Here is a 26,672-nt window from a genome sequence, read left to right on the forward strand (position 1 = left end):
ATTTATATGGCATCTTTTCTCTAGTACAGCATCCCACAGAGCATCAGCAGACAAAATCTGACACATGTGGGGATATTAGAAAATAGAGAGGTTGTTTTAAGAAATGTCTTAGAGAAGGAGACAGAGGTACAGAGGTTTGGGGAGGGAATTCCAGAGCTTAGGGTCCAGGCAGCTGAAGCACAGCCACTGACAGTGGGGTGATTAAAACAGGGACTGCTCAGAGGCCACAATTAGAGGGACGCGGAGAGCTCAGGGTTGTGAGGCTGGAGATGGAGCGGGTGGGGTGAGGCCTTGGAGGGATCTGAACACATAGATGTGAAGCTGTCACTTTACTTCATAAACAGTCCAATTGCTGTTTATCCAAACGTCTCACTGAAGGAGAAACGGATGAAGTGATGATGTCAGATGTGCTGCAAATCCATGTTACTCACTGCTGAACTCAGATAAACAGAATGTTTCCAGTTTGAGGAGGGAGTCAAGGAAAATTCCATTGCCTCCACTTCACGTAAAATACAAAAACTCCGGCCTTGCCAACCATTAAGAATTGACTTTATTTTGCGATTGTACAAAAAAGATCTGAGAAACAGCAAAAACTGCTGGAAACAATGATCAAGTCAGGTAGCATCTGTGTGTGAGAGAGAGAGACCGAGTTGATGATCTTTCTTATTCTGAGATATCTAATTCCGGTTGCAGTGTTCCTGATTTCCATCGCTCCATCATTGGTGGCCGTGCTTTTAGCTGCCTGGACCCTAAGCCCCGGAATTCCCTTCCCAAAGCTCTTGGCTTCCCTATCTCTCTCTCCTCCTGAGAACCAACACTTCGAACAAACCATTTGGTCGCCTGTCCCAATATCTCCTCGTATCATTGGCTGGGATTCTCCAGTCTTGCCTGTGGCTGGGATTCTCCAGTCCCGCTGCAGTGAATGGAGTTTTGGCTGAGTGCCAAATTCTCCATTCTCCAGGGATGGGGTTTGAATGCGATCCCAGGTGTTACATTTTGGGGAATAATACTCCTGTGATGTTTTGCTCTGTTAAAGGTGCTATATAGATGCAAAGTGTTGTTATTGAGGACTGAGAAAAGTTGGAACAGTGTAAAATGGACAAATAGAAATGGGTCAGAGAGGACAATAAAGCATGAAGCAACAACACCTGAGATCTGAAACTAACCCACGGAGTATTTACAGTATTTAACTCAGATTTTGTTCAATCTGCAGTGGTTTTTTTTTGTGCCAGGTGTTTATCAGCCTCTGTTCCTCAATGAGCACAAATATCCTCTCCGAAGGCGATCGTCACAGGGCTCCCTTTAAGAAATAAAGACTAGTCTCTGCCCTGGTTTAGGCCCTGTGTTGCTAGGGGAGTGTTGCCCTAGTAACGAAGTGACAAGACACATGAAGGTCTGTGAGGATGAAAACAGCACCACATGACGGTGAGATGTAATGGTCTCTCTCTCTCTCCCCCGAAGGGTTATTTCGATTTCCATATACGTGGAGCAGCTGTTTCCAAAGCCCTGTCCAGCCGCACTGACGAGCTTCCTGACAGAAGAGTCAAAAATCCCCTCTTTGCCTGTCGCTGCGATTGAGGCGAGACCGGAGACTGGGATTTGAGGAGCAACAATTGTGAGAGAGAGAGAGAGAGACAAAGAGATGTGTTTGGTGAAAGGTTTCTGCTGAGAAGCTACTGGAGAAGAAGATTTAACGGGACCCAGAACTGTCAACTTTCAGAGACGAGGAGAGCTCTCCAGACACCCACCATTCCAGCATGGATCTCTCGTTCATGGCCGCACAGGTACAGAAACATTGAAGTTACCTGGCGGAAGAAAAGATTTGAGTGCTATAACTCGGTCGCTTTTATTGTAAAAAATGTAAATCAGTATTAAGCAGCAAAAGAAAAGATTTATTCTCTTGTGAGAAAGATTGAAAGGAAAGGATTTTATAACCCGGCAATGTTAGGATTCAGGGATTGTTGTAATTTTCAGTGAAATACAAAGGGTTTCTCCTACTTGCTGACTGGTAAATATTAAAGACACTTTCTATATCTGGCCAGTGATGCTGGGCACTGTTGAACATGAAAACCCCCTCTATTATTTACTGGCTCAACATTAATGAGTCTGGGCATTTCTGAATTCTTCCATTTGCAATTCCCAAACCTCCCTCTCCCCCACTCTCTGCCTGATTATGTGCTCATGTAGGATTCTTCAATTCCCTCCCTCTCTCCCTCCCACTCTCTCCACTCCCTCCCTCCCTCTCTCCCTCCCTCCCTCTCTTCCTCCCTCCCTCCCTCCCTTCCTCCCTCCCTCCCTCCCTTCCTCCCTCCCTTCCTCTCTCTCTCTCTCCTATCCTCTCCTTCCCTCCCAATCCCTCCCTCCCTCTTTCCTTCCCTCCCTCCCTCCCTCCCTCTCCCTTCCTCCCTCCCACTCTCCCTCCCTCCCACTCCTGCGCCAACATTCAGAGTCTCTGCTGCTGGGTTGACAACCCATTCTCCACTTCCTGTCCCCTCCCCCTGCTATTGAGGGTGTGAAGGATTTTTCAGAAAGAGCGTTCCCTTTGTCACAGCATGGCTGGCATTAGAACTTATGGATAAAGGGGAAAGAATGAGGGAGGAGAATGAGGGAGGAGAGGAATGAGGGTGGGATTGAGGGATGGGAGTGAGAGAGGGAGGAAAGGGAGTGAGGGGGTGAAAGAGGAAGTGAGGGAGAGGAGTGTAGGAGGGGAATGAGGGCAGGGAGTGAGGGATGGAGGAGAGAGAGAGGCCGGAATGTGGCCTGGTGAGGAAGGGGAGTCTCGGTTTGATCTCCTATTTCCTTTGAGTATTTGAATGGTCAAGATGGTGGTTGGCGTTGTGTTTTTTATCATTCGTTCATGGGACATGGGCATCGCTGGCTGGCCAGCATTTATTGCCCATCCCTAGTTGCCCTTGTTCAGAGGATAATTGAGAGTCAACCACATTGCTGTGGCTCTGGAGTCACATGTAGGCCAGACCAGGCAGAAGGCAGATTTCCTTCCCTAAAGGACATTAGTGAACCCAGATGGGTTTTTCCAATAATCGACAATGGTTATCAGATTCTTAATTCCAGATTTTTAAAAATTACTTTTCAATCTGCTGTGGTGGGATTTGAACCCCGGTCACCAGAACATTAGCTGACTTTCTGGATTAATAGCCCAGCGATAATATCATTGGGCCATCGCCTCTCCCTGGTGAGCAGGGTGATTCTCCGAGAATGTGAGTGGAGGCAGCAATATAAATTAGTGACAGCTCCAGCGAGGGGGGATTGTGGCTACAAGAGAGAGTTGGAATGAGGCAGGACTATCAGGAAGAGGGAGACATAACAGCAGAATCCAGAGCTGAGGGGGCTGCTTTGAGCCCTGTATTGACTGGTTATTGATTGGTTACTGTCACTTTGCCCCCTGCTCCTTCTGAGACCAACCTTCTCATTATTCATCCTTTGCCTCAACCAATGTGACACCATTGATATGATCGGTTTGTGATGTGTCGCTCTGTCAATTATTGGAACACTCGAGGGAAAATCAGGATGTGCTGACCTTTCACCTTTCTGGTTTCGGGAACAGGCCCCAGCCTCAGGATCGGTTACCATGGAGACTGAATATAGGTCAGATTGGAAAGATCAGCCATTTCCCCGAGGAGGCTGGGAGCTGACTAACTGCAGATCTCCACTGTTCATATACAGAGCTGTTTGGCTTGTCACAGGGGGTTGGGTGGTGGGGGAGAGGGGTGGGGGTGACCAAGGACCACCTCACTGTTATAACTTGAAAGACGGCTTGTTGTGGCTTCTAGTTATAAAGAGTTTCTTACCATCAGTCGGCCAGACCATCCCCCCTCCACCCCCCCCCACACACCCACCTCGGCTCCAACTGAGCTATCTCCCCAGAGTGTGCGGCCTTGCATCTGATGCTTGATCATGTGACCATCAGGGATCTCCCCCTTAAAGGGGCAATGCCACCACATCAGCCAACTCGTGTGAGCCTTGAGACCAAGGTGGAGGAGACCTGCCTTGGGAGATGGCACAAAATGGGTGCTAGTCCACCCACTCTCCCCCAGACATTCCATTCCATCTGAATCAATAGAAAATAGAGCTGGCGGGTTGCCCAATTTAGTTTCCACCTGCTCTGTGCTATCGTCCAAGCATGCTGTTCCTTTCTGACTGTTTGGAATTAGCTGCCCCTTCCCCACATTCCTCCACCCTGTACCAGTCTTACCAACGCTGGCTGCCGAATCCCTGGAGGATTCATCACATGACCAGCAATTGCCCCATTCCTGATCCTATCCGTGCTGAGGCCACATCCTCCTGATCCACTCTCCCAACGATGATTTCTTATCTGATTGGCTGAATTTTGACTGGCAGCCCGATGTCCTTTGCTGCCACAATGACTCAATGCCATTGGGCAGAATTCCTGTCACTTCCGCCAGTGCTGATTCCCAAGGCAGGTCTCATCCACCTTGGTCTCAAGGCTCACACGAGTTGGCTGATGTGGTGGCATGGCCCCTTTAAGGGGGAGATCCCTGAGGGTCACATGACCGAGCATGTGGGATCCACCGGTGCTGATTCCCTGGATTGGTTCGGGAAGGTCCCTGCAGCCACAGGCTGTTCCAAACGGAAAATTCCTCTTCATCTGGGGGATATGGACGTCACTGGCAAGGCCAGCGATTGTTGCCCATCCTTAATTGCCCTTCAGGAGGCTAACTGGTTCTTCAGGAGATAACTGGTTACGAGGCTTGGGCACTTCACAAGGTAGTGAAGAGCCCTAGACCGGAATTCTCCAGCTGTTTGCACTAATTCTGGACCCCTTCCAGCGTGGAGTGACAGAATTCCCATTGACAGCAGCGGGACCAGAGAATCCCGCCGCTAGCAAACAACATGCCATCTCCCACCATGGAAAACACACGGCTAGGAGGCCGGAGAATCTCACCCCATCACTTTGCTGTGGGTCTGGAGTCACGTGTAGGCCAGACTGGGGAAGGACAACAGATTTCCTTCCCTAAAGGATATGGGTTTTAATGGCGATCTGAAAGGTCACCATTAACAATACTCTGGCTTTCCAGAATGATTACATTTGTGTCTAGATTTGAGTTCATGTTTCCAGCATATTTGGCCAGCCCTCTGAATTATTAGCAGATCATAAACACTGCACTGCTCTATCCTGAAAACTCTGCCAACCTCGAGCACCTAAAATCTCACTGCTTTTGGGACTGTATCCAGATAGCTTCACGCCCAGGACAAATTCCTGTTCCAGATTTACCCCCTTTTCCTGCTGGCATTATCCCAGAAAATGTGGTCTTTCTGAACCATGCTGGTGTTTAAGCTTCACCTGAGTGTCCGCCCACCCTATTTCACCTCACCCTATCAGATTAGCCTTTTCTCATGTCCCCTGGAGTGAGTGGTTGGAACATTGGCACCTCTGGCATCTGCTGGTATCACGACCCCACAGCCATTGCTGAATCTCTGCCACCAAAGAACCATCAACAAACTGAGAAATAAAGTTTATTCGTGTCACAAATAGGCTTACATTAACACTGCAATGAAGTTACTGTGAAAATTCCTTAGTTGCCATACTCCAGCGCCTGCTCGGGTACACTGAAGGAGAATTTAGCTTGGCCAATGCACCCAACCAGCGCATCTTTCAGACTGTGGGAGGAAACCGGAGTACTTGGAGGAAACCCAGATACACATGGGGAGAATGTCTGTACGGAGTCTGCACAATGACCCAATCCAGGAATCAAATCTGTGTCCCTGGAGCTGTGAGACAGCAGTGCCAACCACTGTGCCACCATGCTGTCCAATGGAACCATTTTCTCACCAATCTACCATGTCATTGACTGTGAGAGAGGTGGGAAGGGATAGGGTGGTTATTTGTCTTTACATTTTAGGCAATATCGCTTAGATTGGGACTGCTTGGTTTTTCTGGGAATTTAATGTATCATTCAAACTTGCAAAGAGTCAATGGACAATTGGAACTGTCCACCCGCCTGCCAAGGATGTGCATTTAACAGTCATAAACTACCCAACCATTCTCACTGCTGATGGGATCTTCTGTCCTGCCAATGGTGAACCCCCACAGTGGGTACCCCAGGGGTGAGGGGTGCATTCAACAGGAAATCCCATTGACAATGGTGGGACCAGAGCATCCCACAGCCAGCCAATGCCAGGCCACCCCTGCAAAACACAGGATTGATTGCACGGAAGATCTTGCTCTTGATCTCGATGGAAACGGCGTCTATCAAACGCTGTCTAGGTCGTAAAGACCTCTATCAGGTCATCCCCTCAATATCTCTCCTCGAGAGAGAAGCACCCTGCCCTGCTTCATTTTCTTCTTAAAGATCGAAACCTCTCAGTTCTACCTTCGATATTGTAAGTATTTCTTCCATTTTTTTTGGTGTCTCTCCTTTTTTAAGAAATGGCAGCCAGAACTGTGCCAGTGTAGCGACAGACAGAGGCGGTGGGGAGGCGGGAAGGGGGGTGTTCGGTGTGGGGGCGATGGGTAAATGGGAATTACAGTTGAGGATATGGGCAGCACCGTTTTCAGCTGAGCTCACACTTGCTGCAGGGTGGGAGATGGGAGGCCAATCAGAAATGTGTTGGAACATTTGAGTCCTGAGCCTGGGATAAGAATTTCGGGAGGAGCGCAGAGGGGCAGGGCAGTCACCTTGGGATATCTGTCTACAAGAAGTGATCATTGTTATTTACATCACTGTCAGCCCATGTCCTGCAAGAGTGAAGCAAACACTAATAACCCAGCAATAAATTTACTTAAACATGGGTGACAAATTTATCTCTGAACTATTTATTGTTCAACAAAACACTGAAAACTTAATCTATAATTAATGCAATAAGATATTCTGTAAACATTTCCTCTTAATCTGTTTCATTCTAAATGGGGATTTCCTGAGTTGTCTTTTCACGCTCTTATTTACACTCTCTCAGTCATCACGATAGCATCATTTCGGGGATATGTTTACATCGGAGTTTCCCTGGTAAAGACAGAGTTATGATGTGTACGTTGTCAGCAGGCATTTGTAGGCTGTAATCTCAAACTGCTGCAGTCCATTTGGTGTAGATACACCCACAGTGCTGTTAGGGAAGGAGTTCCAGGATTTTACGCCAGAGGCAGTGAAGGAATGGCTGATATATTTCCAAGAGTTTGGAGGGGAACTTCCAGGTAGTGGGATTCCCAGGTAACTGCTGCCCTTCTGGATAGTAGCAGTTGTGGGTTTGGAAGGTGCTGTCTAAGGAGCCTTGGTGAGTTCCTGCAGAGCTCCTTGTAGATGATACACACTGCTGCCAGTGTATCTCAGTGATGGAGGGAATGGATGTTTGTAGATATTGTGCCAATCAAACTGCTTTGTCCTGGATGGTGTTGTTGGAGCTGCACCCATCCAGGCAAGTGGGGAGTATTCCATCACACTCCTGACTTGTGTCTTGTTGATATTGGACAGGCTTTGGGGTTCAGGAGGTGAGTTACTCACCTCAGGAGTCCCAGCCTCTGACCTGCTCTTGTGCCCTCCGTATTTATATGGCTGGCTCTAATTCAGTTTGTACGACAGGAAGTGTAGCAAGATGGATACAGAATTGGTCAATGGGAAGGAAACAAGGAATGAAAGGAAATGAATGACACTAAGTTTGGAAGTGGTGACTGCAGGAATACACAGATCTCGCTAACAATGTACAGATTGGGTGCATAGATTGAGGGAAACTGCTACTGAGATCTAGAGAGCAGATAGCGATGTTGCAGATTGTCACTTCTGGTTATGAGCTCACTGATGTTTGTAACAGCTCCCTGGTTGCTGTTAAATGGTGAGTGGACTTTGAAGGAAAAATGCTTCATTCGCATTGATGTTCTTTGGAACGTGGTGTTTTGACAATGTTGATGGAGTGATTAAAGTTGGAGAGGAGAAGTTGGAGAATTCTGTTCTTTTCCTTTGAAGAATGTCCTTGGATCTTTTCTGAACACTCGGAAGGCCAGAGTTTTCCTTAATAGCTGCAGGAAAGAGTCTGATTAGATTGTAGGCTCCATCTTGCAGGTTTTTAACAACCGTCTGACCTTGTGGCGAGAGTGAAATGCATTGTCATCAAACACGTCAGACAACAAATGAATGATGTTGCAGTGACCTGGACTGTGCTGTCAGGAGAGGGAAGGGATGCTGCTCTATTTTAAATTCACTCACAGGATGTGGTGTCACTGGCTGGCCAGCATTTACTGCTCATCCCTAAATGCCCTCGAGAAGGTGGGGGTGAGCTGCCTTTTTGAACCAGTTGCAGTCTGTTTAGTGTAGGTACACCCACAGTGCTGTTAGTGAGGGAGTTCCAAGACTTTGACTCAATGACAGTGAAGGAACAATGATATATTTCCAAGTCAGGATGGTGAGTGGTTTGGAGGGGAACTTGCAGGTGGTGGTGTTCCAGTGTATCTGCTGCCCTTGTCCTTCTAGATGGTAACAGTCATGGTGTTTGGGAGGTGCTGTCGAAGGAACCTGAGTGAGTTGCTGCAGTGCAGCTTGTAGACTGTGCACACTGCTGGACTGTTTGAGGAAGCAATTGGTGCAGGATGTCACGTGTAGTCCATGGCAAGTATGGATGGCAGGTTTAGTGACCAGGTGGGCTTTTGACAACAGTCAAGAATGGTTTCATTATCATCTTGAATTATTGCCCATTTTTGCTTCATCCAGAAGATCACATGACTGCAGGAGTGGATGGTGAGGGGGGTCGGGGGGAGGGAGGGGTGAATGGCGTGTGATGAGGTGATTAGGCAGAGTCTAATCCCGCAAATAGTTGCCATGCTGCAGGGAAGGGTATAATTCAGCAAATAATGAGAACATGTAAAATGAATAGAGCAATAATTTTGGTCATGTTGATTGGATTAATCAAGTTGGAAATAGCTATGACAACAAATTCACGGAGTACATTAGGGATTGTCTCCGAGAGCAATGAGTCTTGGAACCAAGCAGGGGACAGACTAAAGGCAGAATACTGCAGATGCTGGAATCTAAAACAGAAAACGCTGGAAAATCTCAGCAGATCTGACGGCATCTGTGGAGAGTGAATAGAGCCAACATTTTGAGTCTGTATGACCCTTTGTAAGAGGTGAAGACAAAGAAAATAGAGCAAGATTTAAACTGTAAGGGTGGCTTGGGGGAGGGGGGGGTGAGTTTGGGGGGGGGGGGCGGGGAGGTGGTGTGTAATTGACCAAGATGTCATAGACACAATAACAAAAATATTAATGGTGATGACAAAGGCTGAGAATGGTGCTAATAGCGTCTGTTAAGAGATCAGAATGCATTGATGGCAGGGCAAACAAGCAGAGTGATAAGGATAAACTGAGGCATGTGGCAGATTGCCCTGGGATGGGGAGGGGGGGCGGAGGGAGGGGATGGAAAGCAAATTTTGAAGGAAGTCCCAACCAGAGTGGATAGAGGGGAACCAGTCGATATTTAGACTTCCAGAAGGCATTCAGCAAGATACCTCACAAAAGATTAAGTCATAGGATAAGAGCCCATGGTGTTGGAGATAGTACACTGGCAGGGATAGAGAGTTGGTGAATAGGCAGGAAACAGCGATTGGGAATAAGGGGTTCTTTATCGGAGTGATGAACAATGGGGTTCCACAGGGATCAGCGCTGGGTCCACAAGCGTTTATAAAATATATTAGTGACTCGGAGGAAGGTAGCCAAATTTGCAGATAACATAAAAATAGGTGGAAAGGCAAGTTACGAGAAGGATACAAACAGTTTACAAAAAGATATTGAGCGGTTAGGTAAGTGAGAAAAATGCTGGCAAATGGAGGATAATGTGGGAAAATGTGAAGCTGCTCATTTTGGAAGGGAGAACAAAAGAGTATTGTTTAAATGGAGAGAAACAGCAGCAAGCTGCAACACAAAGGGACTTGGGGGGAACTTGTGCATGGAACACAGAAAGCTAGCACACAGGTACAGCAGATAATTAGTAAGATACTGAAGGAACTTCATTGGAAATGTTTGCACTTATTGTCTAAATGCTCCCAAGATATGGAAAGTTGTCCAAAGCCTCATTGTGGATCTTGCTACCCAGGAGTGTTGCTGTGTGGTGGGAGAGGATGTTCAGTGTAAGGCCCATGCTCTCACATGTTTCTGTTAAGGTATTGACAAAAGCTTGGAGCTCAGCCTCCGAGAGCGTACCGACATAAACATCGCCTGCATACAACAGAGGAAGCCCTACAACATGGGTTTTCAGTCCACAGGCCTCTGGGATGGAGACCTCATTTGATTCTGGACTCTAAAACCCACATTAACCAAGATACATTTCCCATGGTCTCTGCAATGTAAATCCTTTCTTTCTCTATCCCTCTCTTTACTGTCTGATTGTGGAGACGATGTTGCGAACCCTCCTCTCCCAATTTGAATGTGTGCAAATAAACTAACCCTTCGAGTTCATGCTATCTCAGGTTTGCTGTGGGGTTTTTCAAAGAAAATTGGATCACAGCAAAGTGGAGACATTAGGAAATACGTCACTGCTTATAAAGAGAGAAACAGATCAAAAACTGTCTTTTTACGGATGAATGGTGAGAGGAGAAATTAATGCTAGTTAATTTAACCCCCTTCCAGTCTGTAACAACTTGATTTCTTAATGACTATAGCTTTTCATGGCATTTTGTTATGGAAACCCTACTGTGCACAAGGCCATTGAGCCCACCGAGTCTGCATCAACCGCAATCCCATCCAGGCCCTAGCCCCATAACCTCATGCAATTACCCTAGCTAGTCCCCCGACACTAAGGGGCAATTTAGTATGGCCAATCCATCTAATCAGCACATCTTTGGACTGTGGGAGGAAACTGGAGCATCTGGAGGAAACCCACATAGACATGGGGAGAATGTGCAGAATCCACACAGACTGTGTGGATTTGTCCTTAAATTAGCTAGAGAAATTATGCTTCAATAAAATTCTCAAATAGAATCTCTACAGTGCCAAAGGAGGCCATTCAGCCCATCCAGTCTGCACTGACAACAATCCCATCTAGGCGCTATTCCCATCACCCCATTTAATTACCCTGTTAGTCCCCCTGACACTAAGGAGCAATTTAGCACGGCCAGTCAAACTAACCCGCACACCTTTCAACTGTGGGAGATAACCGGAACACCCGGAGGAAACCCACACAGACATGGGTAGAACATGCAAACTTCACACAGAGTGACCCAAGCTGGGAATCTAACCCAGGTGCCTGGCACTGTGAGGCAGCAGTGTTAACCACTGTACCACTGTGCCGCCCTCCTATGTTCTTCCATAGGAGAGGAAATATTTACTGTGTGACTTCTGTGCGAAAGGCATCAAAACCTTTCGTAATTTTATAGACGTCCATTAGAACCCACTTAGTCTTCTCTTTTCAAGATAATAGGGGTCCACCTGTCCAAACTCTCCAGTGCCTCGATAGCCTTTCTATAACATGGGGACAGAAGTGTATGCAGCAAGATCTAACACGTTTAACAACTTCTCCACTTCTCAACTTTATGCCTCGAGAAATAAACTCTCTTTTTTTTATGGCCTTAGTAACTTTAAGGTCATTAAAAAACAAACAAATCCATGTGTTCACCAGCTGGAAACCATGGGTGAACAGGGATATCCACTGCTTGCTGAAGTTCAGGTCTGAAGCATTCAAGTCAGGCGATCCTGACCTATACAAGAAATCCAGATATGATCTAATGAGATCTATCAAAGATGCCAAAAGACAGAACCAGACCAAGCTAGAGTCCCAGGCTCGCCACACTGACCCCTGCCGACTATGGCAAGATCTGCAAGACAGAACAGGCTACAAGATGAAGGCATGTAAAATCGTCAGCTCCAACGCACCCCTCCCTGATGAGCTCATTACATTCTATGCCTGTTTTGAGCAAGAGGTCAGCAAGAGCATGCCCTCCCACCCTGGAAGCCCTGGATGAACCTGTATCTGAGGTCACCACTGCAGATATCAGAGCAGCTTTCTCAAAGGTCAACCCATGGAAAGTGACTGGCCCGGATGGGGTACCTGGACGTGTACTCAGATCCTGCTCGGATCAGCTGGCGGGAGTATTCACAGACATCTTCAACCTCTCGTTACAACAATCTGAGATCCCTATCTGCTTCAAAAAGACGACCGTCATCCCAGTACCTAAGAAAAACTAGGCAGCGTGCCTTAATGACTACTGGTCGGTGGCTCTGAAATCCATCATTATGAAGTGCTTTGGAAGGTTAGTCATGGCACGAATCAATTCCAGCTTCCCAGACTGCCTGGATCCACTACAGCTTGCCTACTGCCACAACAGGGATCCACAGAAGCCATCTCCCTGGCCCTGCATTCGACCCTGGAACACCTAGATAATAAGGGGACTGTGCCAGACTCCTATTTATTGACTGCAGCTCAGCCTTCAACACCATTATTCCTACAAGACTCATCTCCAAACTCCGCGTCTGGGCCTCGGCACCTCCCTCTGTGACTGCATCCTGAATTTCCTAACTCACGCACCACAATCAGTAAGGATAGGCAACAACATCTCCTCCACGATCATCCTCAACACCAGTGTCCCACAAGGCTGTGTTCTCAGCCCCTTACTATACTCCTTATACGCCTATAACTGCACGGCCAGATTTCCCTTCTACTCAATTTCAAGTTTGCTGATGACACCACTATAGTGAGTCAGATCTCAAACAATGACGAGACAGAATACAGGAACGAGATAGAGAATCTGGTGAACTGGTGCGGCAACAATAACCTCTCCCTCAATGTCAACAAAACAAAGGAGATTGTCATCGACTTCAGGAAGCGTAAAGGAGAATATGACCCTGCCTACATCAACAAAGTAGAAATGGTCAAAAACTTCAAGTATTTAATTGTCCAGATCACCAATAACTTGTCCTGATCCCCCTATGCCGACGCTATAGTTAAGAAAGCCCACCAATGCCTCCACTTTCTCAGAAGGCTAAGGAAATTTGGTATGTCAGCTACGAATCTCACCTACTTCTACACATGCACCGTAGAAAGCATTCTTTCTAGTTGTATCATAATGGCTCCTGCTCTGCCCAAGACCACAAGAAACTACAAAGGGTTGGGAATGATGCACAGCCTCCCATCCATTGACTCTGTCTACACTTCTCATTGCCTCGGCAAAGCAGCCAGCATAACTCAGGACCCCACGCACCCCGGACATTCTCTCTTCTAACTTGTTCCATCGGGAAAAAGATACTGGAGTCTGAGGTCACGTACCAACCGACTCAAGAACAACTTCTTCCCTGCTGCTGTCAGACTTTTGAATGGACTTACCTTGCATTAGGTTGATCTTTCTCTGCACCCTAGCTATGACTGTAACACTACATTCTGCACTGTTCTTTCCTTCTCTATGAACGGTATACTTTGTTTATATAGCACGCAAGAAACAATACTTTTCACTGTACACTAATACATGTGACAATAATAAATCAAATCAAATCAGAATCGCTGCTTTGAGTGGTTCCTGTGTTTGGACTCTTACTGCATCCCATTTAGTGACAAGCGGGGGTACCACAGGGATCAGTTCTGGGACCTCAACTATTCACTCTTTAGATTAATGATTTAGATGAGGGAACTAAAAATGTATTATTCCCAAATTTGCAGACGGCACAAAATTTGGTGGGAGGGTGAGGAGGATGCAGAGTGGGGAAATGCAGGCTAGATGCAGTATAATGTGGATAAATGTGAGGTTATTATCTAAATGCCTATAGATTGAGAGATGGTAATGTACAACGAGGCCTGGGTGTCCTCGTAAACCAGTTTCTGAAGATAAGCATGCAGGCACAGCAGGCAGGGTAGAAGGCAAACAGTATATTGGTCTGATTCAAGTATAGGAGCAGGGTCTTGCTGCAATTATACAGGGCCTTGGAGAGGCCACACCCGGAATACTGTGTGCCGTTTTGGTCAGTTTCTCTGAGGAAGGATGCTCTTTCTCTGGACAGAGTGCAAAGGAGGTTTACCAGACTGATTACCAGAATGACAAGACTGACATATGAGGAGAGATTGACTTGGTTAAGATTGCATTCGCTGGAGTTCAGAAGAATGAGAGAGGGTCTCTTGGAAACCTGTAAAATTTTAATGGGATCAGACAGAGTAAATGCAGGAAGGATGCTCCTGATGGTGGGAGAATCCAGGACCAGGAATCACAATCTGAGGATACATTCAGGGCTGAGATGAGGAGAGACTTCTTCATCCAGGGAGTGATGAATGACTCTGTGGAATTCCTGACCACAGGAAGCAGTCGAGGTTTTTAAGAAAGAGTTAGATTTGGCTCTTATGGTGAAAGGGAACAAAGGATATGTGGTTAAAGCAAGAACAGGATGCTGAATTGGACCATCAGCCATTATCATATTGAGTGGTGGAACAGGCTTGATGGACCAAATGGCCTATCTCTGCTCCTATTTTCTATGTTTCTACGACATTCCCAGTGTTGTGATGAGGGTGTGCTGCATTGTTGGTGGTGCCGAATTTGGATCTTGCTGTGCTTAAACCGGCTCCTGTGTTGGCCGTGAGAGCAGCGGCTACGCTTCATTAGCTGTGAATCGCTTCAGGTGCTGTAAAGGCGCTATATTAATGCAGCTTCTTCCTTCCCCTTCCAGAATAGGATTAAATGAGGAAAACCCCCCAAGTAAAGTCGGACAGACAGTCAGACGGACAAACAGATAGTTAGGCAGACAGACGGTCAGACAGACACAGACAGGCAGTGATGCTGCTTTCTGCTAATTATGAATTGCTTTGATGACATTGCTCAGGGGAAATGAGTTTTATCTTTGCAGACACATTTATCAGTTTGCCTCATGCTGTGATTTGAAAATATTTAACATCCTCGGGAACATTGTTTTTTTCCCTCTCTGACGAAGTTAGCTGTTTTTCTGTTCTCTGTGCTGTTGCTATGGTAACCAGTCACTGTTCGAGCTGTCTGACTGGTGTCTCGCTGAAGGAGGATCTGTGGCAGGGAGAGAAGGACCTGTATCTCCATGGGAACAGCTCTCTCCAGCCTCAATCATTGCCTTCATTGTCTTATTGATAAAGGCCTGATTCATCAGCAGCCGCCATCTTATTGATTAGAGGGGGGAGGAGGTTTAAACAGTGCTGAACTCAATTTGTCTGTCTTCAGAAAGACTTTGCATTTCTATAGCGCCTTTTACTACCTCAGGACACCACAGTGAATTATTATTCCGGCAATTGCAGTTTATACGCAGCAAAATTCTGCTGGGAAAGATCGAGATAAATGACCAAATGTCTGTTGATTGAGGAATAAATGTTGGAACAGAAAATCAGGAAAAATTCTATTTCCAAATACAGCTGTGCAAAATTTCACTTTTAATGTAGAGAGTTTAATATTTCACTGTGGCACAGTGGTTAGCACTGCTGCCTCACAGTGCCAGGGTTCCGGGTTTGATTCCCGGCTCGGGTCACTGTCTGTGTGGAGTCTGCATGTTCTCCCCGTGTCTGCATGGGTTTCCTCCGGGTGCTCCGGTTTCCCCCCACAATGTGAAGATGTGCTGGTTAGCCATGCTAAATTGACCCTGGTTTCGGGGGGAATTAGCAGGGTAAGTATGTGGGGTTACAGGCGCAGGACCAATGGGCCAAATAGCTTCTTCTGTAGTGGAAGAACTCCATGATTTACAAAGGGCACCTTGGACACTGTAGCACTCCCTCAGTACTTCCTCACAAACCTTCCCGTTCATTGTATAGAAGAAGCCATCTCACCAAGTTCCAGCAACCTTCAACAGCTAACATAGAGTCTTAGAGTACATAATGAGGCCATTTAATCCATCACGCCTGTGAAACTTCACCCAAATGTTCCTCTGGTTTTCCCTGGTGCTAAGAGGGTTAATGGTTAATAGATCAATCCATCTGTTGTTTGGGTTTGGCACATGCTACAATGCATCACTGATGCGTCTGCTTGCTGCCCAGGGGTCATGCCTAATGGAAGTACTGGAGTGTTGCCACATCGTGTTAGTGTGGAGCTCACAAAGTGTTACCTGGGCTACAGCAGCTAGGGATTGCAACGCTCATATTTCATATTCATCGTTGTGACTATTCACTAATGAAGGGATGATTTTTGATCCAAATTCAATCTCTGCCTGGCTAGTTATAGCATTGTGTCATCTAATGGGAGACAAATATTGCCTCAGCTCCTCAAGGATACATGGACACAGGATTAAAGGACAGGTTAGCTTCTCTCTCTGTCCTTCATCACGTCCCCCCATTCACAATCACATTCTCGGGTTCCTATCTGCTGTGAAAGAAATTCCCAACCCTTCCATCTCGTAACACTTTCAGCTGTGCCATTCACAGCCAGGATTCCAACTTCCCTTTATCATATTCTGGGGCTCACGTGCAATCCAGGGCTTGCGCGCACTCTGTGGCTTGCGTGCAATCCAGGGCTCTCGCGCACTCCCTGGCTTGCACGCAATCCAGGGCTCGTGTGCACTCTGGGGCTCGCGCGCACTCTGGGGCTCACACACACTCTGGGGCTCACACACACTCCAGGGCTCACACACACTCTGGGGCTCGCGCGCACTCTGGGGCTCACACACACTCTGGGGCTCGCGCGCACTCTGGGGCTCACACACACTCTGGGGCTCGCGCGCACTCTGGGGCTCACACACACTCTGGGGCTCGCGCGCACTCTGGGGCTCACACACACTCTGGGGCTCACACACACTCTGGGGCTCGCGCACACTCCAGGGCTCACACACACTCTGGGGCTCACACACACTCCAGGGCTCACACACACTCTGGGGCTCGCGCACACTCCAGGGCTCACACGCACTCTGGGGCTCACACGCACTCCAGGGCTCGCGCACACTCCAGGGCTCGTGCACACTCAAGGGCTCACGCACACTCCAGGGCTCGTGCACACTCAAGGGCTCACGCACACTCCAGGGCTCGCGCGCACCCCGGGGCTTGTGAGTCAGCCCCAGGACTCGTGTGCACTCTGGGGCTCGCGCGCACTCCAGATTATCATTTGTCATTTACCAGGTGTCACACTCAGTTTTGACACTGAGACATTATGGGCCCAATTTTCCCAAAAAAGTTCTAAGTGCTGAATTTGGGGGAAAACTGGTGTAAATCACAACTGTTTTTTCAGTGGGAGCTCAGACTCGAACCTCCTGCATTCTGTGCAATGCAGAGTCATAATCATGAATATCATTAAAAGCTCGGCGGGGGGGGCCGGGCTTATTCACCCCAGAGTCTGATATTTCTGGAGCTCTGTGCATGTGCAGAGGCTTCGATCTGTCAGCCTGCAGTTTGTTGGACAGCTCGATCGCTGGCCAGCCGGGGACCCCCTCAGTGCTGCCTCCCAGCCCCTTCCCACAGCCTGATCACATCCAGCCCCGACCCACATCCCCGAGCACCCCGATCACCAGCTCCCCCTCCCTAGCAGTGATGATCCCTCACTCCCCTCACCCTGCAGCCCACGCCTCCCACACAGGAGGCAGATCCACCCAGCAGTTCACCCACCCCCCCCAGTCCGCCCCAATCGCTGGCTTCCCTCCAGTCCCCACCGATCCCCATGCAGAGTGGCAGTGGGACCCATCATGGATCACCTCTAGGCCCACCCCCAACAGGCCCTGTGCCCTAGGCCCCGCACTTTGGTACTGCCCAACGCCTGATGGGCAGTGCTAAGAAGCCCCTGGGCATGGACACTTTGCCCCTTTGGGCAGTGCCAGGAGGCACAGGCTGGCATTGCCAGGGCGCCTGTGCCCAGGGGCACCACTCCCGTCATCCGACCTCCTGGGGGGGTCCCCATTGCCCCCCCTTCACTCCAGTGGGGTCTCCCGCCAGTTCCCCAAAAGTGGAGAGCTAGTCTGAACCCCGCCAGAGTGAAATTGCACTGAGGGGGTGGGAGATGCTGACAGGCCCAGAGAATTCAGCCCCAGCCTGACAATAACATCGAAATACGTTTAAAAATAGATTTAAATGACTCACCTGGCACCTGGCACCTGGTATGTGATTGTCTAAATATAAAAATGTAATTCTGCCTTCTGAATTCTGATAAAGGAGATGTGATCCGGAGTGAGATCGGGAGTGAAGCTGGGTTGTGGTGAGTGAATTGTGTTATAGTGATTATTTAGAGTGAAGTTGGCCATCAGGATGAGTTGGGGGGTTGGGGGGGGTGCGTTGGGGAGAGGTGGGAGGGAAAACTCAGGAATCTCCACGATGTGGGCCACTCTCAGACACTGCGGTTAGCATCACTGGAAACTGGAAAGGTGGAATTTCACAGGCTCCTTAATTAAACACAAACTGATTTATTCATGGTGGGAATTAGCTCCCGGCTCCATTCCTGCCTCAGAGATCCCCTGCTCCTGGGGTGATTCCTCATGCTGAGTCCCCATTGGACCCGAGACATGTGCCCCCTTTCTGCTGTGTTACCCCTAAGGGGTTAATCACCAGAGCAATGGACAGGGGTCTGCGTTGGAGAGAACAGCAAGGAGCAGAAAGACAGCATTCTAGATGATTCCACAATCCGGGCGACAGAACGTTACTGTGAGTCCGGACATTGACCCCCTGGTTTCAGGGTAAAGTTATCACGTTGGGGTCTCAGACTGTTATAACCCTGAAATAATGAATAGTTTAAGCAGGTGAGGGTGAGATCTCATAATGCTTTACGTGGGTTGATGTCCAGTCTACCCATTCTAGTCTGTGACCCTTGGACTTAACAGAGTGGAAACTAGGGGAGAGTGAGAGAGAGTAATGGCATTGATAGAGGAACTGCAGCAAATCAGCTGGAGAACAGGGTGAGATTGTGGAAGGAATCCTAACTCTAACACTGGGATGAATTGTTATACTGAGACCTGCCTGTTCTTTCTTAGAAACATAGAAACTAGGAGCAAGAGGAGGCCATTTGGCCCTTCAAGCCTGCGCCAACATTCATCATCCGACTCAATACGCTGATCCCGCATTCGCCTCATAGCCTTTCATTCCCTTTGCCCCAAGTGCTATATCCAGCTGCATCTTGAAAACATGCAATATTTTGGCTTCAACTACTTCCTGTGGGAGTGAATTCCACAGGCTGACCACTCTCTGGGTGAAGAAAGTTCTCATCTCTGTCCTAAAGAGTCTTCCCCATATCCACATACTGTGATCACTGGTTCTGGACTCTCCCACCATCAGGAACTTCCTGCATCTATCCTGTTTAGTCCTGTTAGGATTTTATAGGTTTCAATGAAATCCCCCCTCATTCTTCTGAACTCCAGCAAATACATCCCAACCGACTCAATCTCTCCTCATCCCTCAGTCCCGCCATCCCCAGTATCAATCTGGTAACGCTTCTTTGCACTCCCTCTCGAGGAAGAACATCCTTCCTCAGATAAGGAGACTAAAACGGTATATAGTACTCCAGGTGTGGCCTCATCAAGGCCCTGTATAATTGGAACAAGACACCCCTGTTCCTGTACTCGAAATCTCTCCCAGTGAAGGCCAACATACCATTTGCCTTCTTTATTGCCTGCTGCACCTGCACGCTTACCTTCAGTGACTGGTGCACAAGAACACCCAGGTCCCTCTGCACACTCCCCTCTCCTAATTTATGGCCATTCAGGTAATAATCTCTCTTCCTGTTTTCACTACCAAAGTGGATAACCTTACATTTATCCGTTCAATACTGCATTTGCCCATTTTTTCAGCCTGTCCAAATCACACTAAGGGATCTCTGCATCCTCCTCACAGCACACCCTCCCACCCAGCTTTGTGTCATCTGCAACTTTGGAAATATTAAGTTTAGTTTCCTCATCTAAGTCACTAATATATATTGTGAACAGCGGGTTCCAGCACTGATCCCTGCAGTATCCCACTAGTCACTGCCTGCCATTTGGAAAAAGACCTTTTATTCCTAATCTTTGTTTCCTGTCTGCCAACCAGTTTCCTATCCATCTCAATACACTATCCGCAGTCCCACAACCTTTAATTTTACACGCTAATCTTTCATGTGGAACTTTGTCAAAAGCTTTCCGAGAGTCCAAATAAATCACATTCGCTGACTCCATCTCATTAACTTTACTAGTTACAGTCTCAAAGAATTCCAGTAGATTTATCAAGCATGATTTCCCTTCCATAAATCCATGTTCGATTCTACCACTGTTTACCAAGTGCTCTGCTATAAAATCTTTGATAATGAATTCTAAAATTTTCCTCACTACTAATGTCAGGCTGTCTAGTCTATAATTCTGTTTTCTCTTTACTTATTTTAAATAGTGGGGTTATATTCGCTGCCCTCCAGTCTGTAAGAACTGTTCCAGAATCTATAGAATCTGGAAAAATGACCACCAATGCACCCACTATTTCTCAGGCCACTTCTTTAAGTACTCTGGGATGTAGATTATCAGGTCCTGGGGATTTATCAGCCTTCAATCCCATCAATTTCCCCATCACCATTTCTCTACCAGTACTGATTTCCTTCAGTTCCTTCCTCTCACAAAAACCAGTGTTCCCCAACATTTCTGATATGTTATTTGTATTCTCCTTTGTAAAGACAGAATCCAAGTATAAATTTGGTTAGTCAGCCATTTGTGTGTTCCCCATTACATGTTCTCCTCTTTCTGACTGTAAGGGACCTATATTTCTCTTCACCAATCTTTTACTCTTCACATATCCATAGAAGCTTTCACAATCAGTTTTCATGTTCCTCACAAGATTACTTTCATACTCTATTTTCCCCTTCTTAATCTATCCCTTTATCCTCCTTTGCTGAATTCTAAACTGCTCCCAGATCTCAGGCCTGTTGTTTTTCTGGTCAATGTGTAAGCCTCTTCCTCGGATCTAATTCTATCTCTAATTTCCCTTGTAAACCACGGTTTGGCCATTTTTCCCATTTTGTTTTTGTGCCAGACAGGAATAAACAATTGTTGCAGTTTACCCGCGCACTCTCTGAATGTTTGCCATTGCCGGTCCACTATCATCCCTTTAATTAACGTTTCCCAGTCCATTATAGACAACTTGCACCTCACACCATTTAGATTCAGGACCCTAATCTCAGAATGAACGATGTCACTCTCCACCTTGACGATGAATTCGATTATGTTATGGTCACTCATCCCCAAGGGATCTCACACAACTAGGTTGCCAATTATTCCTTTCACATTACACAATACCCAGTCTAGAATGGCCTGCTTTCTAGTTGGTTCCTCAAAGTATCAGTCCAAAAAACTATCCTGTTTAACCTCCAGGAATTCCTCCTTGTCAGTATTGTGACTAATTTGATTTACGCAGTCTATATCAGATTAAAATCACCCGTAATTACAGATAATCCTGTATTGCATGTTTCTCTAATTTTCTGTTTAATGCCATTCCCAACATCACCACTACAGTTTGGGGTCTGTATACAACTCCCATTAATATTTTTTTGTCCCTTGGGGTTCCTTAATTTTACCCATATAGGGGCTAATTTTCCCGTCCCGCCTGCCTTGGGAATCATAGTAGGTGAGGGGTGGACCATGGAACTGTCAGTTGGGTGGGAATTTCCGGTTTCAGGGCGAGCACAGTTGGAAAATCCTGCCCATGGGTTCTAATTTGTCAGAGCTAATTTCCTTCCTTGGTTTGGTGTTAATTTCCTCTTTAACCAGTAATGCAACTCCACTGCTTTTACCTTTTCTGTCTGTCCTTCCTAAATACTAAATACACCTGGATGTTCAGTTCCCATCCCTGGTCACCCTGCAGCAATGTCTCCATAATCCTGACTATATCAAACCCAAATACACCTTCTTGCGCAATTAATTCTTCCACTTTATTGTGAATGCTGTGTGCACTAAGGCACAAACCCATGTCTTTTTAACATTCCTTGCCCCATTCTTATTATTTTTCACTGTGGTCCTGTTTGATTCTGGCCCTTGATTTTTCTGCCTATCACTTTTCTTATTTCCCTTTCTGTCTTTTGTTCTTGTCCTTGTTTCCCCCTTTTCTGACTCATTTCATAGGTTCCCATCCTGCTGCCATTTTCCCATGCTCCTCGCCAACCCCTCTGGCGAATACTCCCCCGAGGACATCAGTCTTGGTCCTGCCCAGGTGCAATCCATCCAGTTTGTACTTGCCCTAGCTTCCACAGACCAGTCCCAATGCCTCAGGAACCTGAAGCCTTTCCTGTTGAACCATCTCTTCAGTCGCATATTCATCTGATATATCCTGCAATTCTGCTCGAACTGGCATGTGGCACTGCTATTAACCTGCGTGGGTTTCCTCCGGGTGCTCCAGTTTTCTCCCATAGTCCAAAAGACATGCTGGTTATGTGCATTGGCCATGCTAAATTCATCCTCAGTGTACCCATACAGGCGCCAGAGTGTGGCGACACGGGGATTTTCACAGTAATTTCATTGCAGTGTTATGTAAGCTTACTTGTGACAATAATAAATAAACTTAAACTTAAAACTTAAAAAAGAAACCTGGGCTTCCAGGAGCTGCAGCTGGAGACACTTCCCGCAGAGGTGCAGGCCCTGGGCGTTGGAAATGTTCCAGGCTTCCCACATAGAGCTGGAGGAGCACACTATGGCTTTGTGTTCTTCTACCATGATTTACTCTTTAAAATTAAATCTTTTCAGAAGATATTAATGAATATGAATTATTCCAGGTCCCTTCTTTACTACAGAATATATTAGAAACTCCTCGTTACTACAGAATATAGCCCTTAGAAACTGTAAACCACAAAAAGTACCTATAAGCAAAAAGAGTATAAATACTTCCCCAACCTCACCCACTACACACCAGTTAGCTCTGTCCATTGTAGCCTCTACTTCTACAGTAGGGCAAGACCACCCTCTGAAGATTAAAAAGATAGAAAACCAAAAAGCAAAAAGCACCTCTTCCCCTCTGCCCCGTATCCCACTGTGCTGCAAATTCCCAGATAACCACACTCACTCTGTGTCTCACTCAGGATATGCTCTCTTCTACTGTCTGTGCATGAATATTCCACAAGAATACTTCAAGGAAGCACAGGGAAATTCTCCCCAGTGTCTTGGCAAATATTTATCCCTCAATCAACATCATTAAAAACCAATGACGAGGTCATTATCGCATAACTGTCTGTGGGATCTTGCTGTGCGTCCCTGCATTCCAAGTGGCCACGCTTCAGTAAGTCCATCATGAGCTGTTAAGTGCTTTTGGACATCCTAACATGAACGAAAGGCATTATAGAGACATTAATCATTTCTGTCAGGCTGAATAAAACGCTTTGAATAACCCAAGCAAATTTCAGGCAAGATTCCTTCTCCATTTCTCTGCATTAAAAGTTATGAAGTTTTACAGATTCAATAAAACTGAATTTATGAAAATTATTAGAATCTTTGCAATCAAATATTTATTACAGACATATTAAGCTAATCACTCACGTTAGTAAAGACTCAATGTTCAAGAAAGGCCCAAGACCCAATGTTAATATCAACCCATCTGTGCCTTTCCATCAAATGTTATGGGGCTGAATAAAATGTGAAGTTAATGATTTTGAATCAATCCGACAGAACATTCCACAAATTACAACATAACAATATTAAATAATTTCCTGTTCCTGGGCCTGAGGGAGTGTCAATACTGAGGGAGTGCTACACCGTCAGAGGGTCAATACAGAGGGAGTGCCGCACTGTCAGAGGGTCAATACTGAGGGAGTGCCGCACTGTCAGAGGGTCAGTACTGAGGGAGTGCTACACCGTCAGAGGGTCAATACTGAGGGAGTGCTGCACCGTCAGAGGGTCAATACAGAGGGAGTGCCGCACTGTCAGAGGGTCAGTGCTGAGGGAGCGCCGCACTGTCAGAGGGTCAGTGCTGAGGGAGCGCCGCACTGTCAGAGGGTCAGTGCTGAGGGAGCGCCGCACTGTCAGAGGGTCAGTGCTGAGGGAGTGCCGCACTGTCAGAGGGTCAGTGCTGAGGGAGCGCCGCACTGTCAGAGGGTCAGTGCTGAGGGAGTGCCGCACTGTCAGAGGGTCAGTGCTGAGGGAGTGCCGCACTGTCAGAGGGTCAATACAGAGGGAGTGCCTCACTGTCAGAGGGTCAGTGCTGAGGGAGTGCCGCACTGTCAGAGGGTCAGTGCTGAGGGAGCGCCGCACTGTCAGAGGGTCAGTGCTGAGGGAGTGCCGCACTGTCAGAGGGTCAGTGCTGAGGGAGCGCCGCACTGTCAGAGGGTCAGTGCTGAGGGAGTGCCGCACTGTCAGAGGGTCAGTGCTGAGGGAGTGCCGCACTGTCAGAGGGTCAATACAGAGGGAGTGCCTCACTGTCAGAGGGTCAGTGCTGAGGGAGTGCCGCACTGTCAGAGGGTCAGTGCTGAGGGAGCGCCGCACTGTCAGAGGGTCAGTGCTGAGGGAGTGCCGCACTGTCAGAGGGTCAGTACTGAGGGAGTGCCGCACTGTCAGAGGGTCAGTGCTGAGGGAGTGCCGCACTGTCAGAGGGTCAGTACTGAGGGAGTGCCGCACTGTCAGAGGGTCAATACAGAGGGAGTGCCGCACTGTCAGAGGGTCAGTGCTGAGGGAGCGCCGCACTGTCAGAGGGTCAGTGCTGAGGGAGTGCCGCACTGTCAGAGGGTCAGTGCTGAGGGAGTGCCGCACTGTCAGAGGGTCAATACAGAGGGAGTGCCGCACTGTCAGAGGGTCAGTGCTGAGGGAGCGCCGCACTGTCAGAGGGTCAGTGCTGAGGGAGTGCCGCACTGTCAGAGGGTCAGTGCTGAGGGAGTGCCGCACTGTCAGAGGGTCAGTGCTGAGGGAGTGCCGCACTGTCAGAGGGTCAGTGCTGAGGGAGTGCCGCACTGTCAGAGGGTCAGTGCTGAGGGAGTGCCGCACTGTCAGAGGGTCAGTGCTGAGGGAGTGCCGCACTGTCAGAGGGTCAGTGCTGAGGGAGTGCCGCACTGTCAGAGGGTCAGTGCTGAGGGAGTGCCGCGCTGTCAGAGGGTCAGTGCTGAGGGAGTGCCGCACTGTCAGAGGGTCAGTGCTGAGGGAGTGCCGCACTGTCAGAGGGTCAGTGCTGAGGGAGTGCCGCACTGTCAGAGGGTCAGTACTGAGGGAGTGCCGCACTGTCAGAGGGTCAGTACTGAGGGAGTGCCGCACTGTCAGAGGGCCAGTGCTGAGGGAGTGCCGCACTGTCAGAGGGTCAGTGCTGAGGGAGTGCCGCACTGTCAGAGGGTCAGTGCTGAGGGAGTGCTGCACTCTCAGAGGGTCAGTGCTGAGGGAGCGCCGCACTGTCAGAGGGTCAGTGCTGAGGGAGTGCTGCACTCTCAGAGGGTCAGTGCTGAGGGAGCGCCGCACTGTCAGAGGGTCAGTACTGAGGGAGTGCCGCACTGTCAGAGGGTCAGTACTGAGGGAGTGCCGCACTGTCAGAGGGTCAGTACTGAGGGAGTGCTGCACTCTCAGAGGGTCAGTACTAAGGGAGTGCTCTATTCTTAGAGGGTCAGTACCATCAGAGTGTCAGTACTGAGCAAGTTCTGAAGTGTCAGAGGGTCACACTTGCTTACACTGTCATGTTTGCTGCCATTGTAACTTGGTAACACTGACTGACACTATCATACTGCCAAGAAAATTATTTAAATTTACATTATTCCTTTACCTTGGCAATATCTTTACAGACACATAAACCAGTGAAGATTTACCATTACTTGACACACTTGCTTCTTGCTTGAGACGAGCACAGTTGAACATGGTTCCCTTCCAAAGAATTCCTGAGCATTGACTTACTGCTTCTCAGACAACTCGTATCTCTCCTTGAGACCCTGCACTTTAAACTTCACTGTTTCTTCAACTACAGAGCAAACAGTATTCCAAGAACACCACATCTAAACTGAGTGCTATGGCTGATTAGTGAGTTCACTACTGTCCCTATAGTCTGGTACCTTCGCTTCTCAGAGACTCTGAACTCTTTGTGTCTCCTCTCCCATATTTTTCTGTTTCTGTCTCCCTGGATCACCATCGCTAGGCAACAGCAATGCCTTTTCTACAATTTTTTGCTTTGCAAACCACTGATCTTCCGGTCTCTTTTAACCAATCCCTTTCACTTCGGGGGGGGGTTGTAAAACCTCAATAAAATGCATAAACACAAACAAATCCAAAATACCTGAAATCTTTTAGTGATAAGTCTATCCAGACACCAGGCACCAAGGTTCATAAACAAAACCTAAATACATAACAATGCAGAAAATAGGAGTAAGAGTAGGCCATCCCCCCACCCCCCCCCCCCCCCCCCCCCACCCCCCTGCCTGCCCGAGCCTGCTTTACCATTCAGTATGGACGTGGCTGATGCTCTGTGTCACTGCCACATTCACACTGTTCTCCCCATACTCCTTGACAGCTTTAGAATTTGTATCTCCTTCTTAAATATATTCAGTGACTTGGCTTCCACAGCCTCCTGTGGCAGAGGTTCACCACCCCCTGGTGCCTTCTCATCTCAATCCTAAATTATAGCAATAAATAAAAGCTGGCCAGCCAGTGACACCCATGTCCCAAGAATGAATATAAAAGATGCCGGCTCCGTACCCTGAGACTTTGATCCCTTATTCTAAACCCTCCAGCTAGAGGAAACAGCATTCCTCCACCCAGGGTTTGCTGCGATTGTGTCGGGCGTTGGTGAGGCCACACCTGGAGTACTGTGTGCAATTCTGGTCCCCTTACCTGAGGAGGGGTGTTCTTGCTGTAGAGGGAGCGCAGCAAAGGTTTACCAGGCTCATTCCTGGTCTGTCATATGAGGAGAGACTAA

The 26,672-nt window shown here is 47.8% G+C and overlaps 1 protein-coding gene across 1 annotated transcript in view; it reads left to right on the forward strand.

Moving 5' to 3' along the window:
* The first annotated feature begins 1,490 nt into the window (after nt 1–1,490).
* Nucleotides 1,491–26,672, forward strand: part of LOC145352202 (uncharacterized protein C14orf132) — a 41,190-nt gene continuing 16,008 nt past the window's right edge. Inside the window, exon 1 of the mRNA XM_080201933.1 lies at nt 1,491–1,784. Coding sequence (XP_080058059.1) covers nt 1,758–1,784 — 27 coding nt within the window. The 5' untranslated portion in view covers nt 1,491–1,757. The remainder of the gene's footprint in view (nt 1,785–26,672) is intronic.

This window comes from Carcharhinus amblyrhynchos, chromosome 14 (genome assembly GCF_965287045.1).
Source record: "Carcharhinus amblyrhynchos chromosome 14, sCarAmb.v2.hapA, whole genome shotgun sequence".
Taxonomy (NCBI): Eukaryota; Metazoa; Chordata; class Chondrichthyes; order Carcharhiniformes; family Carcharhinidae; genus Carcharhinus; species Carcharhinus amblyrhynchos.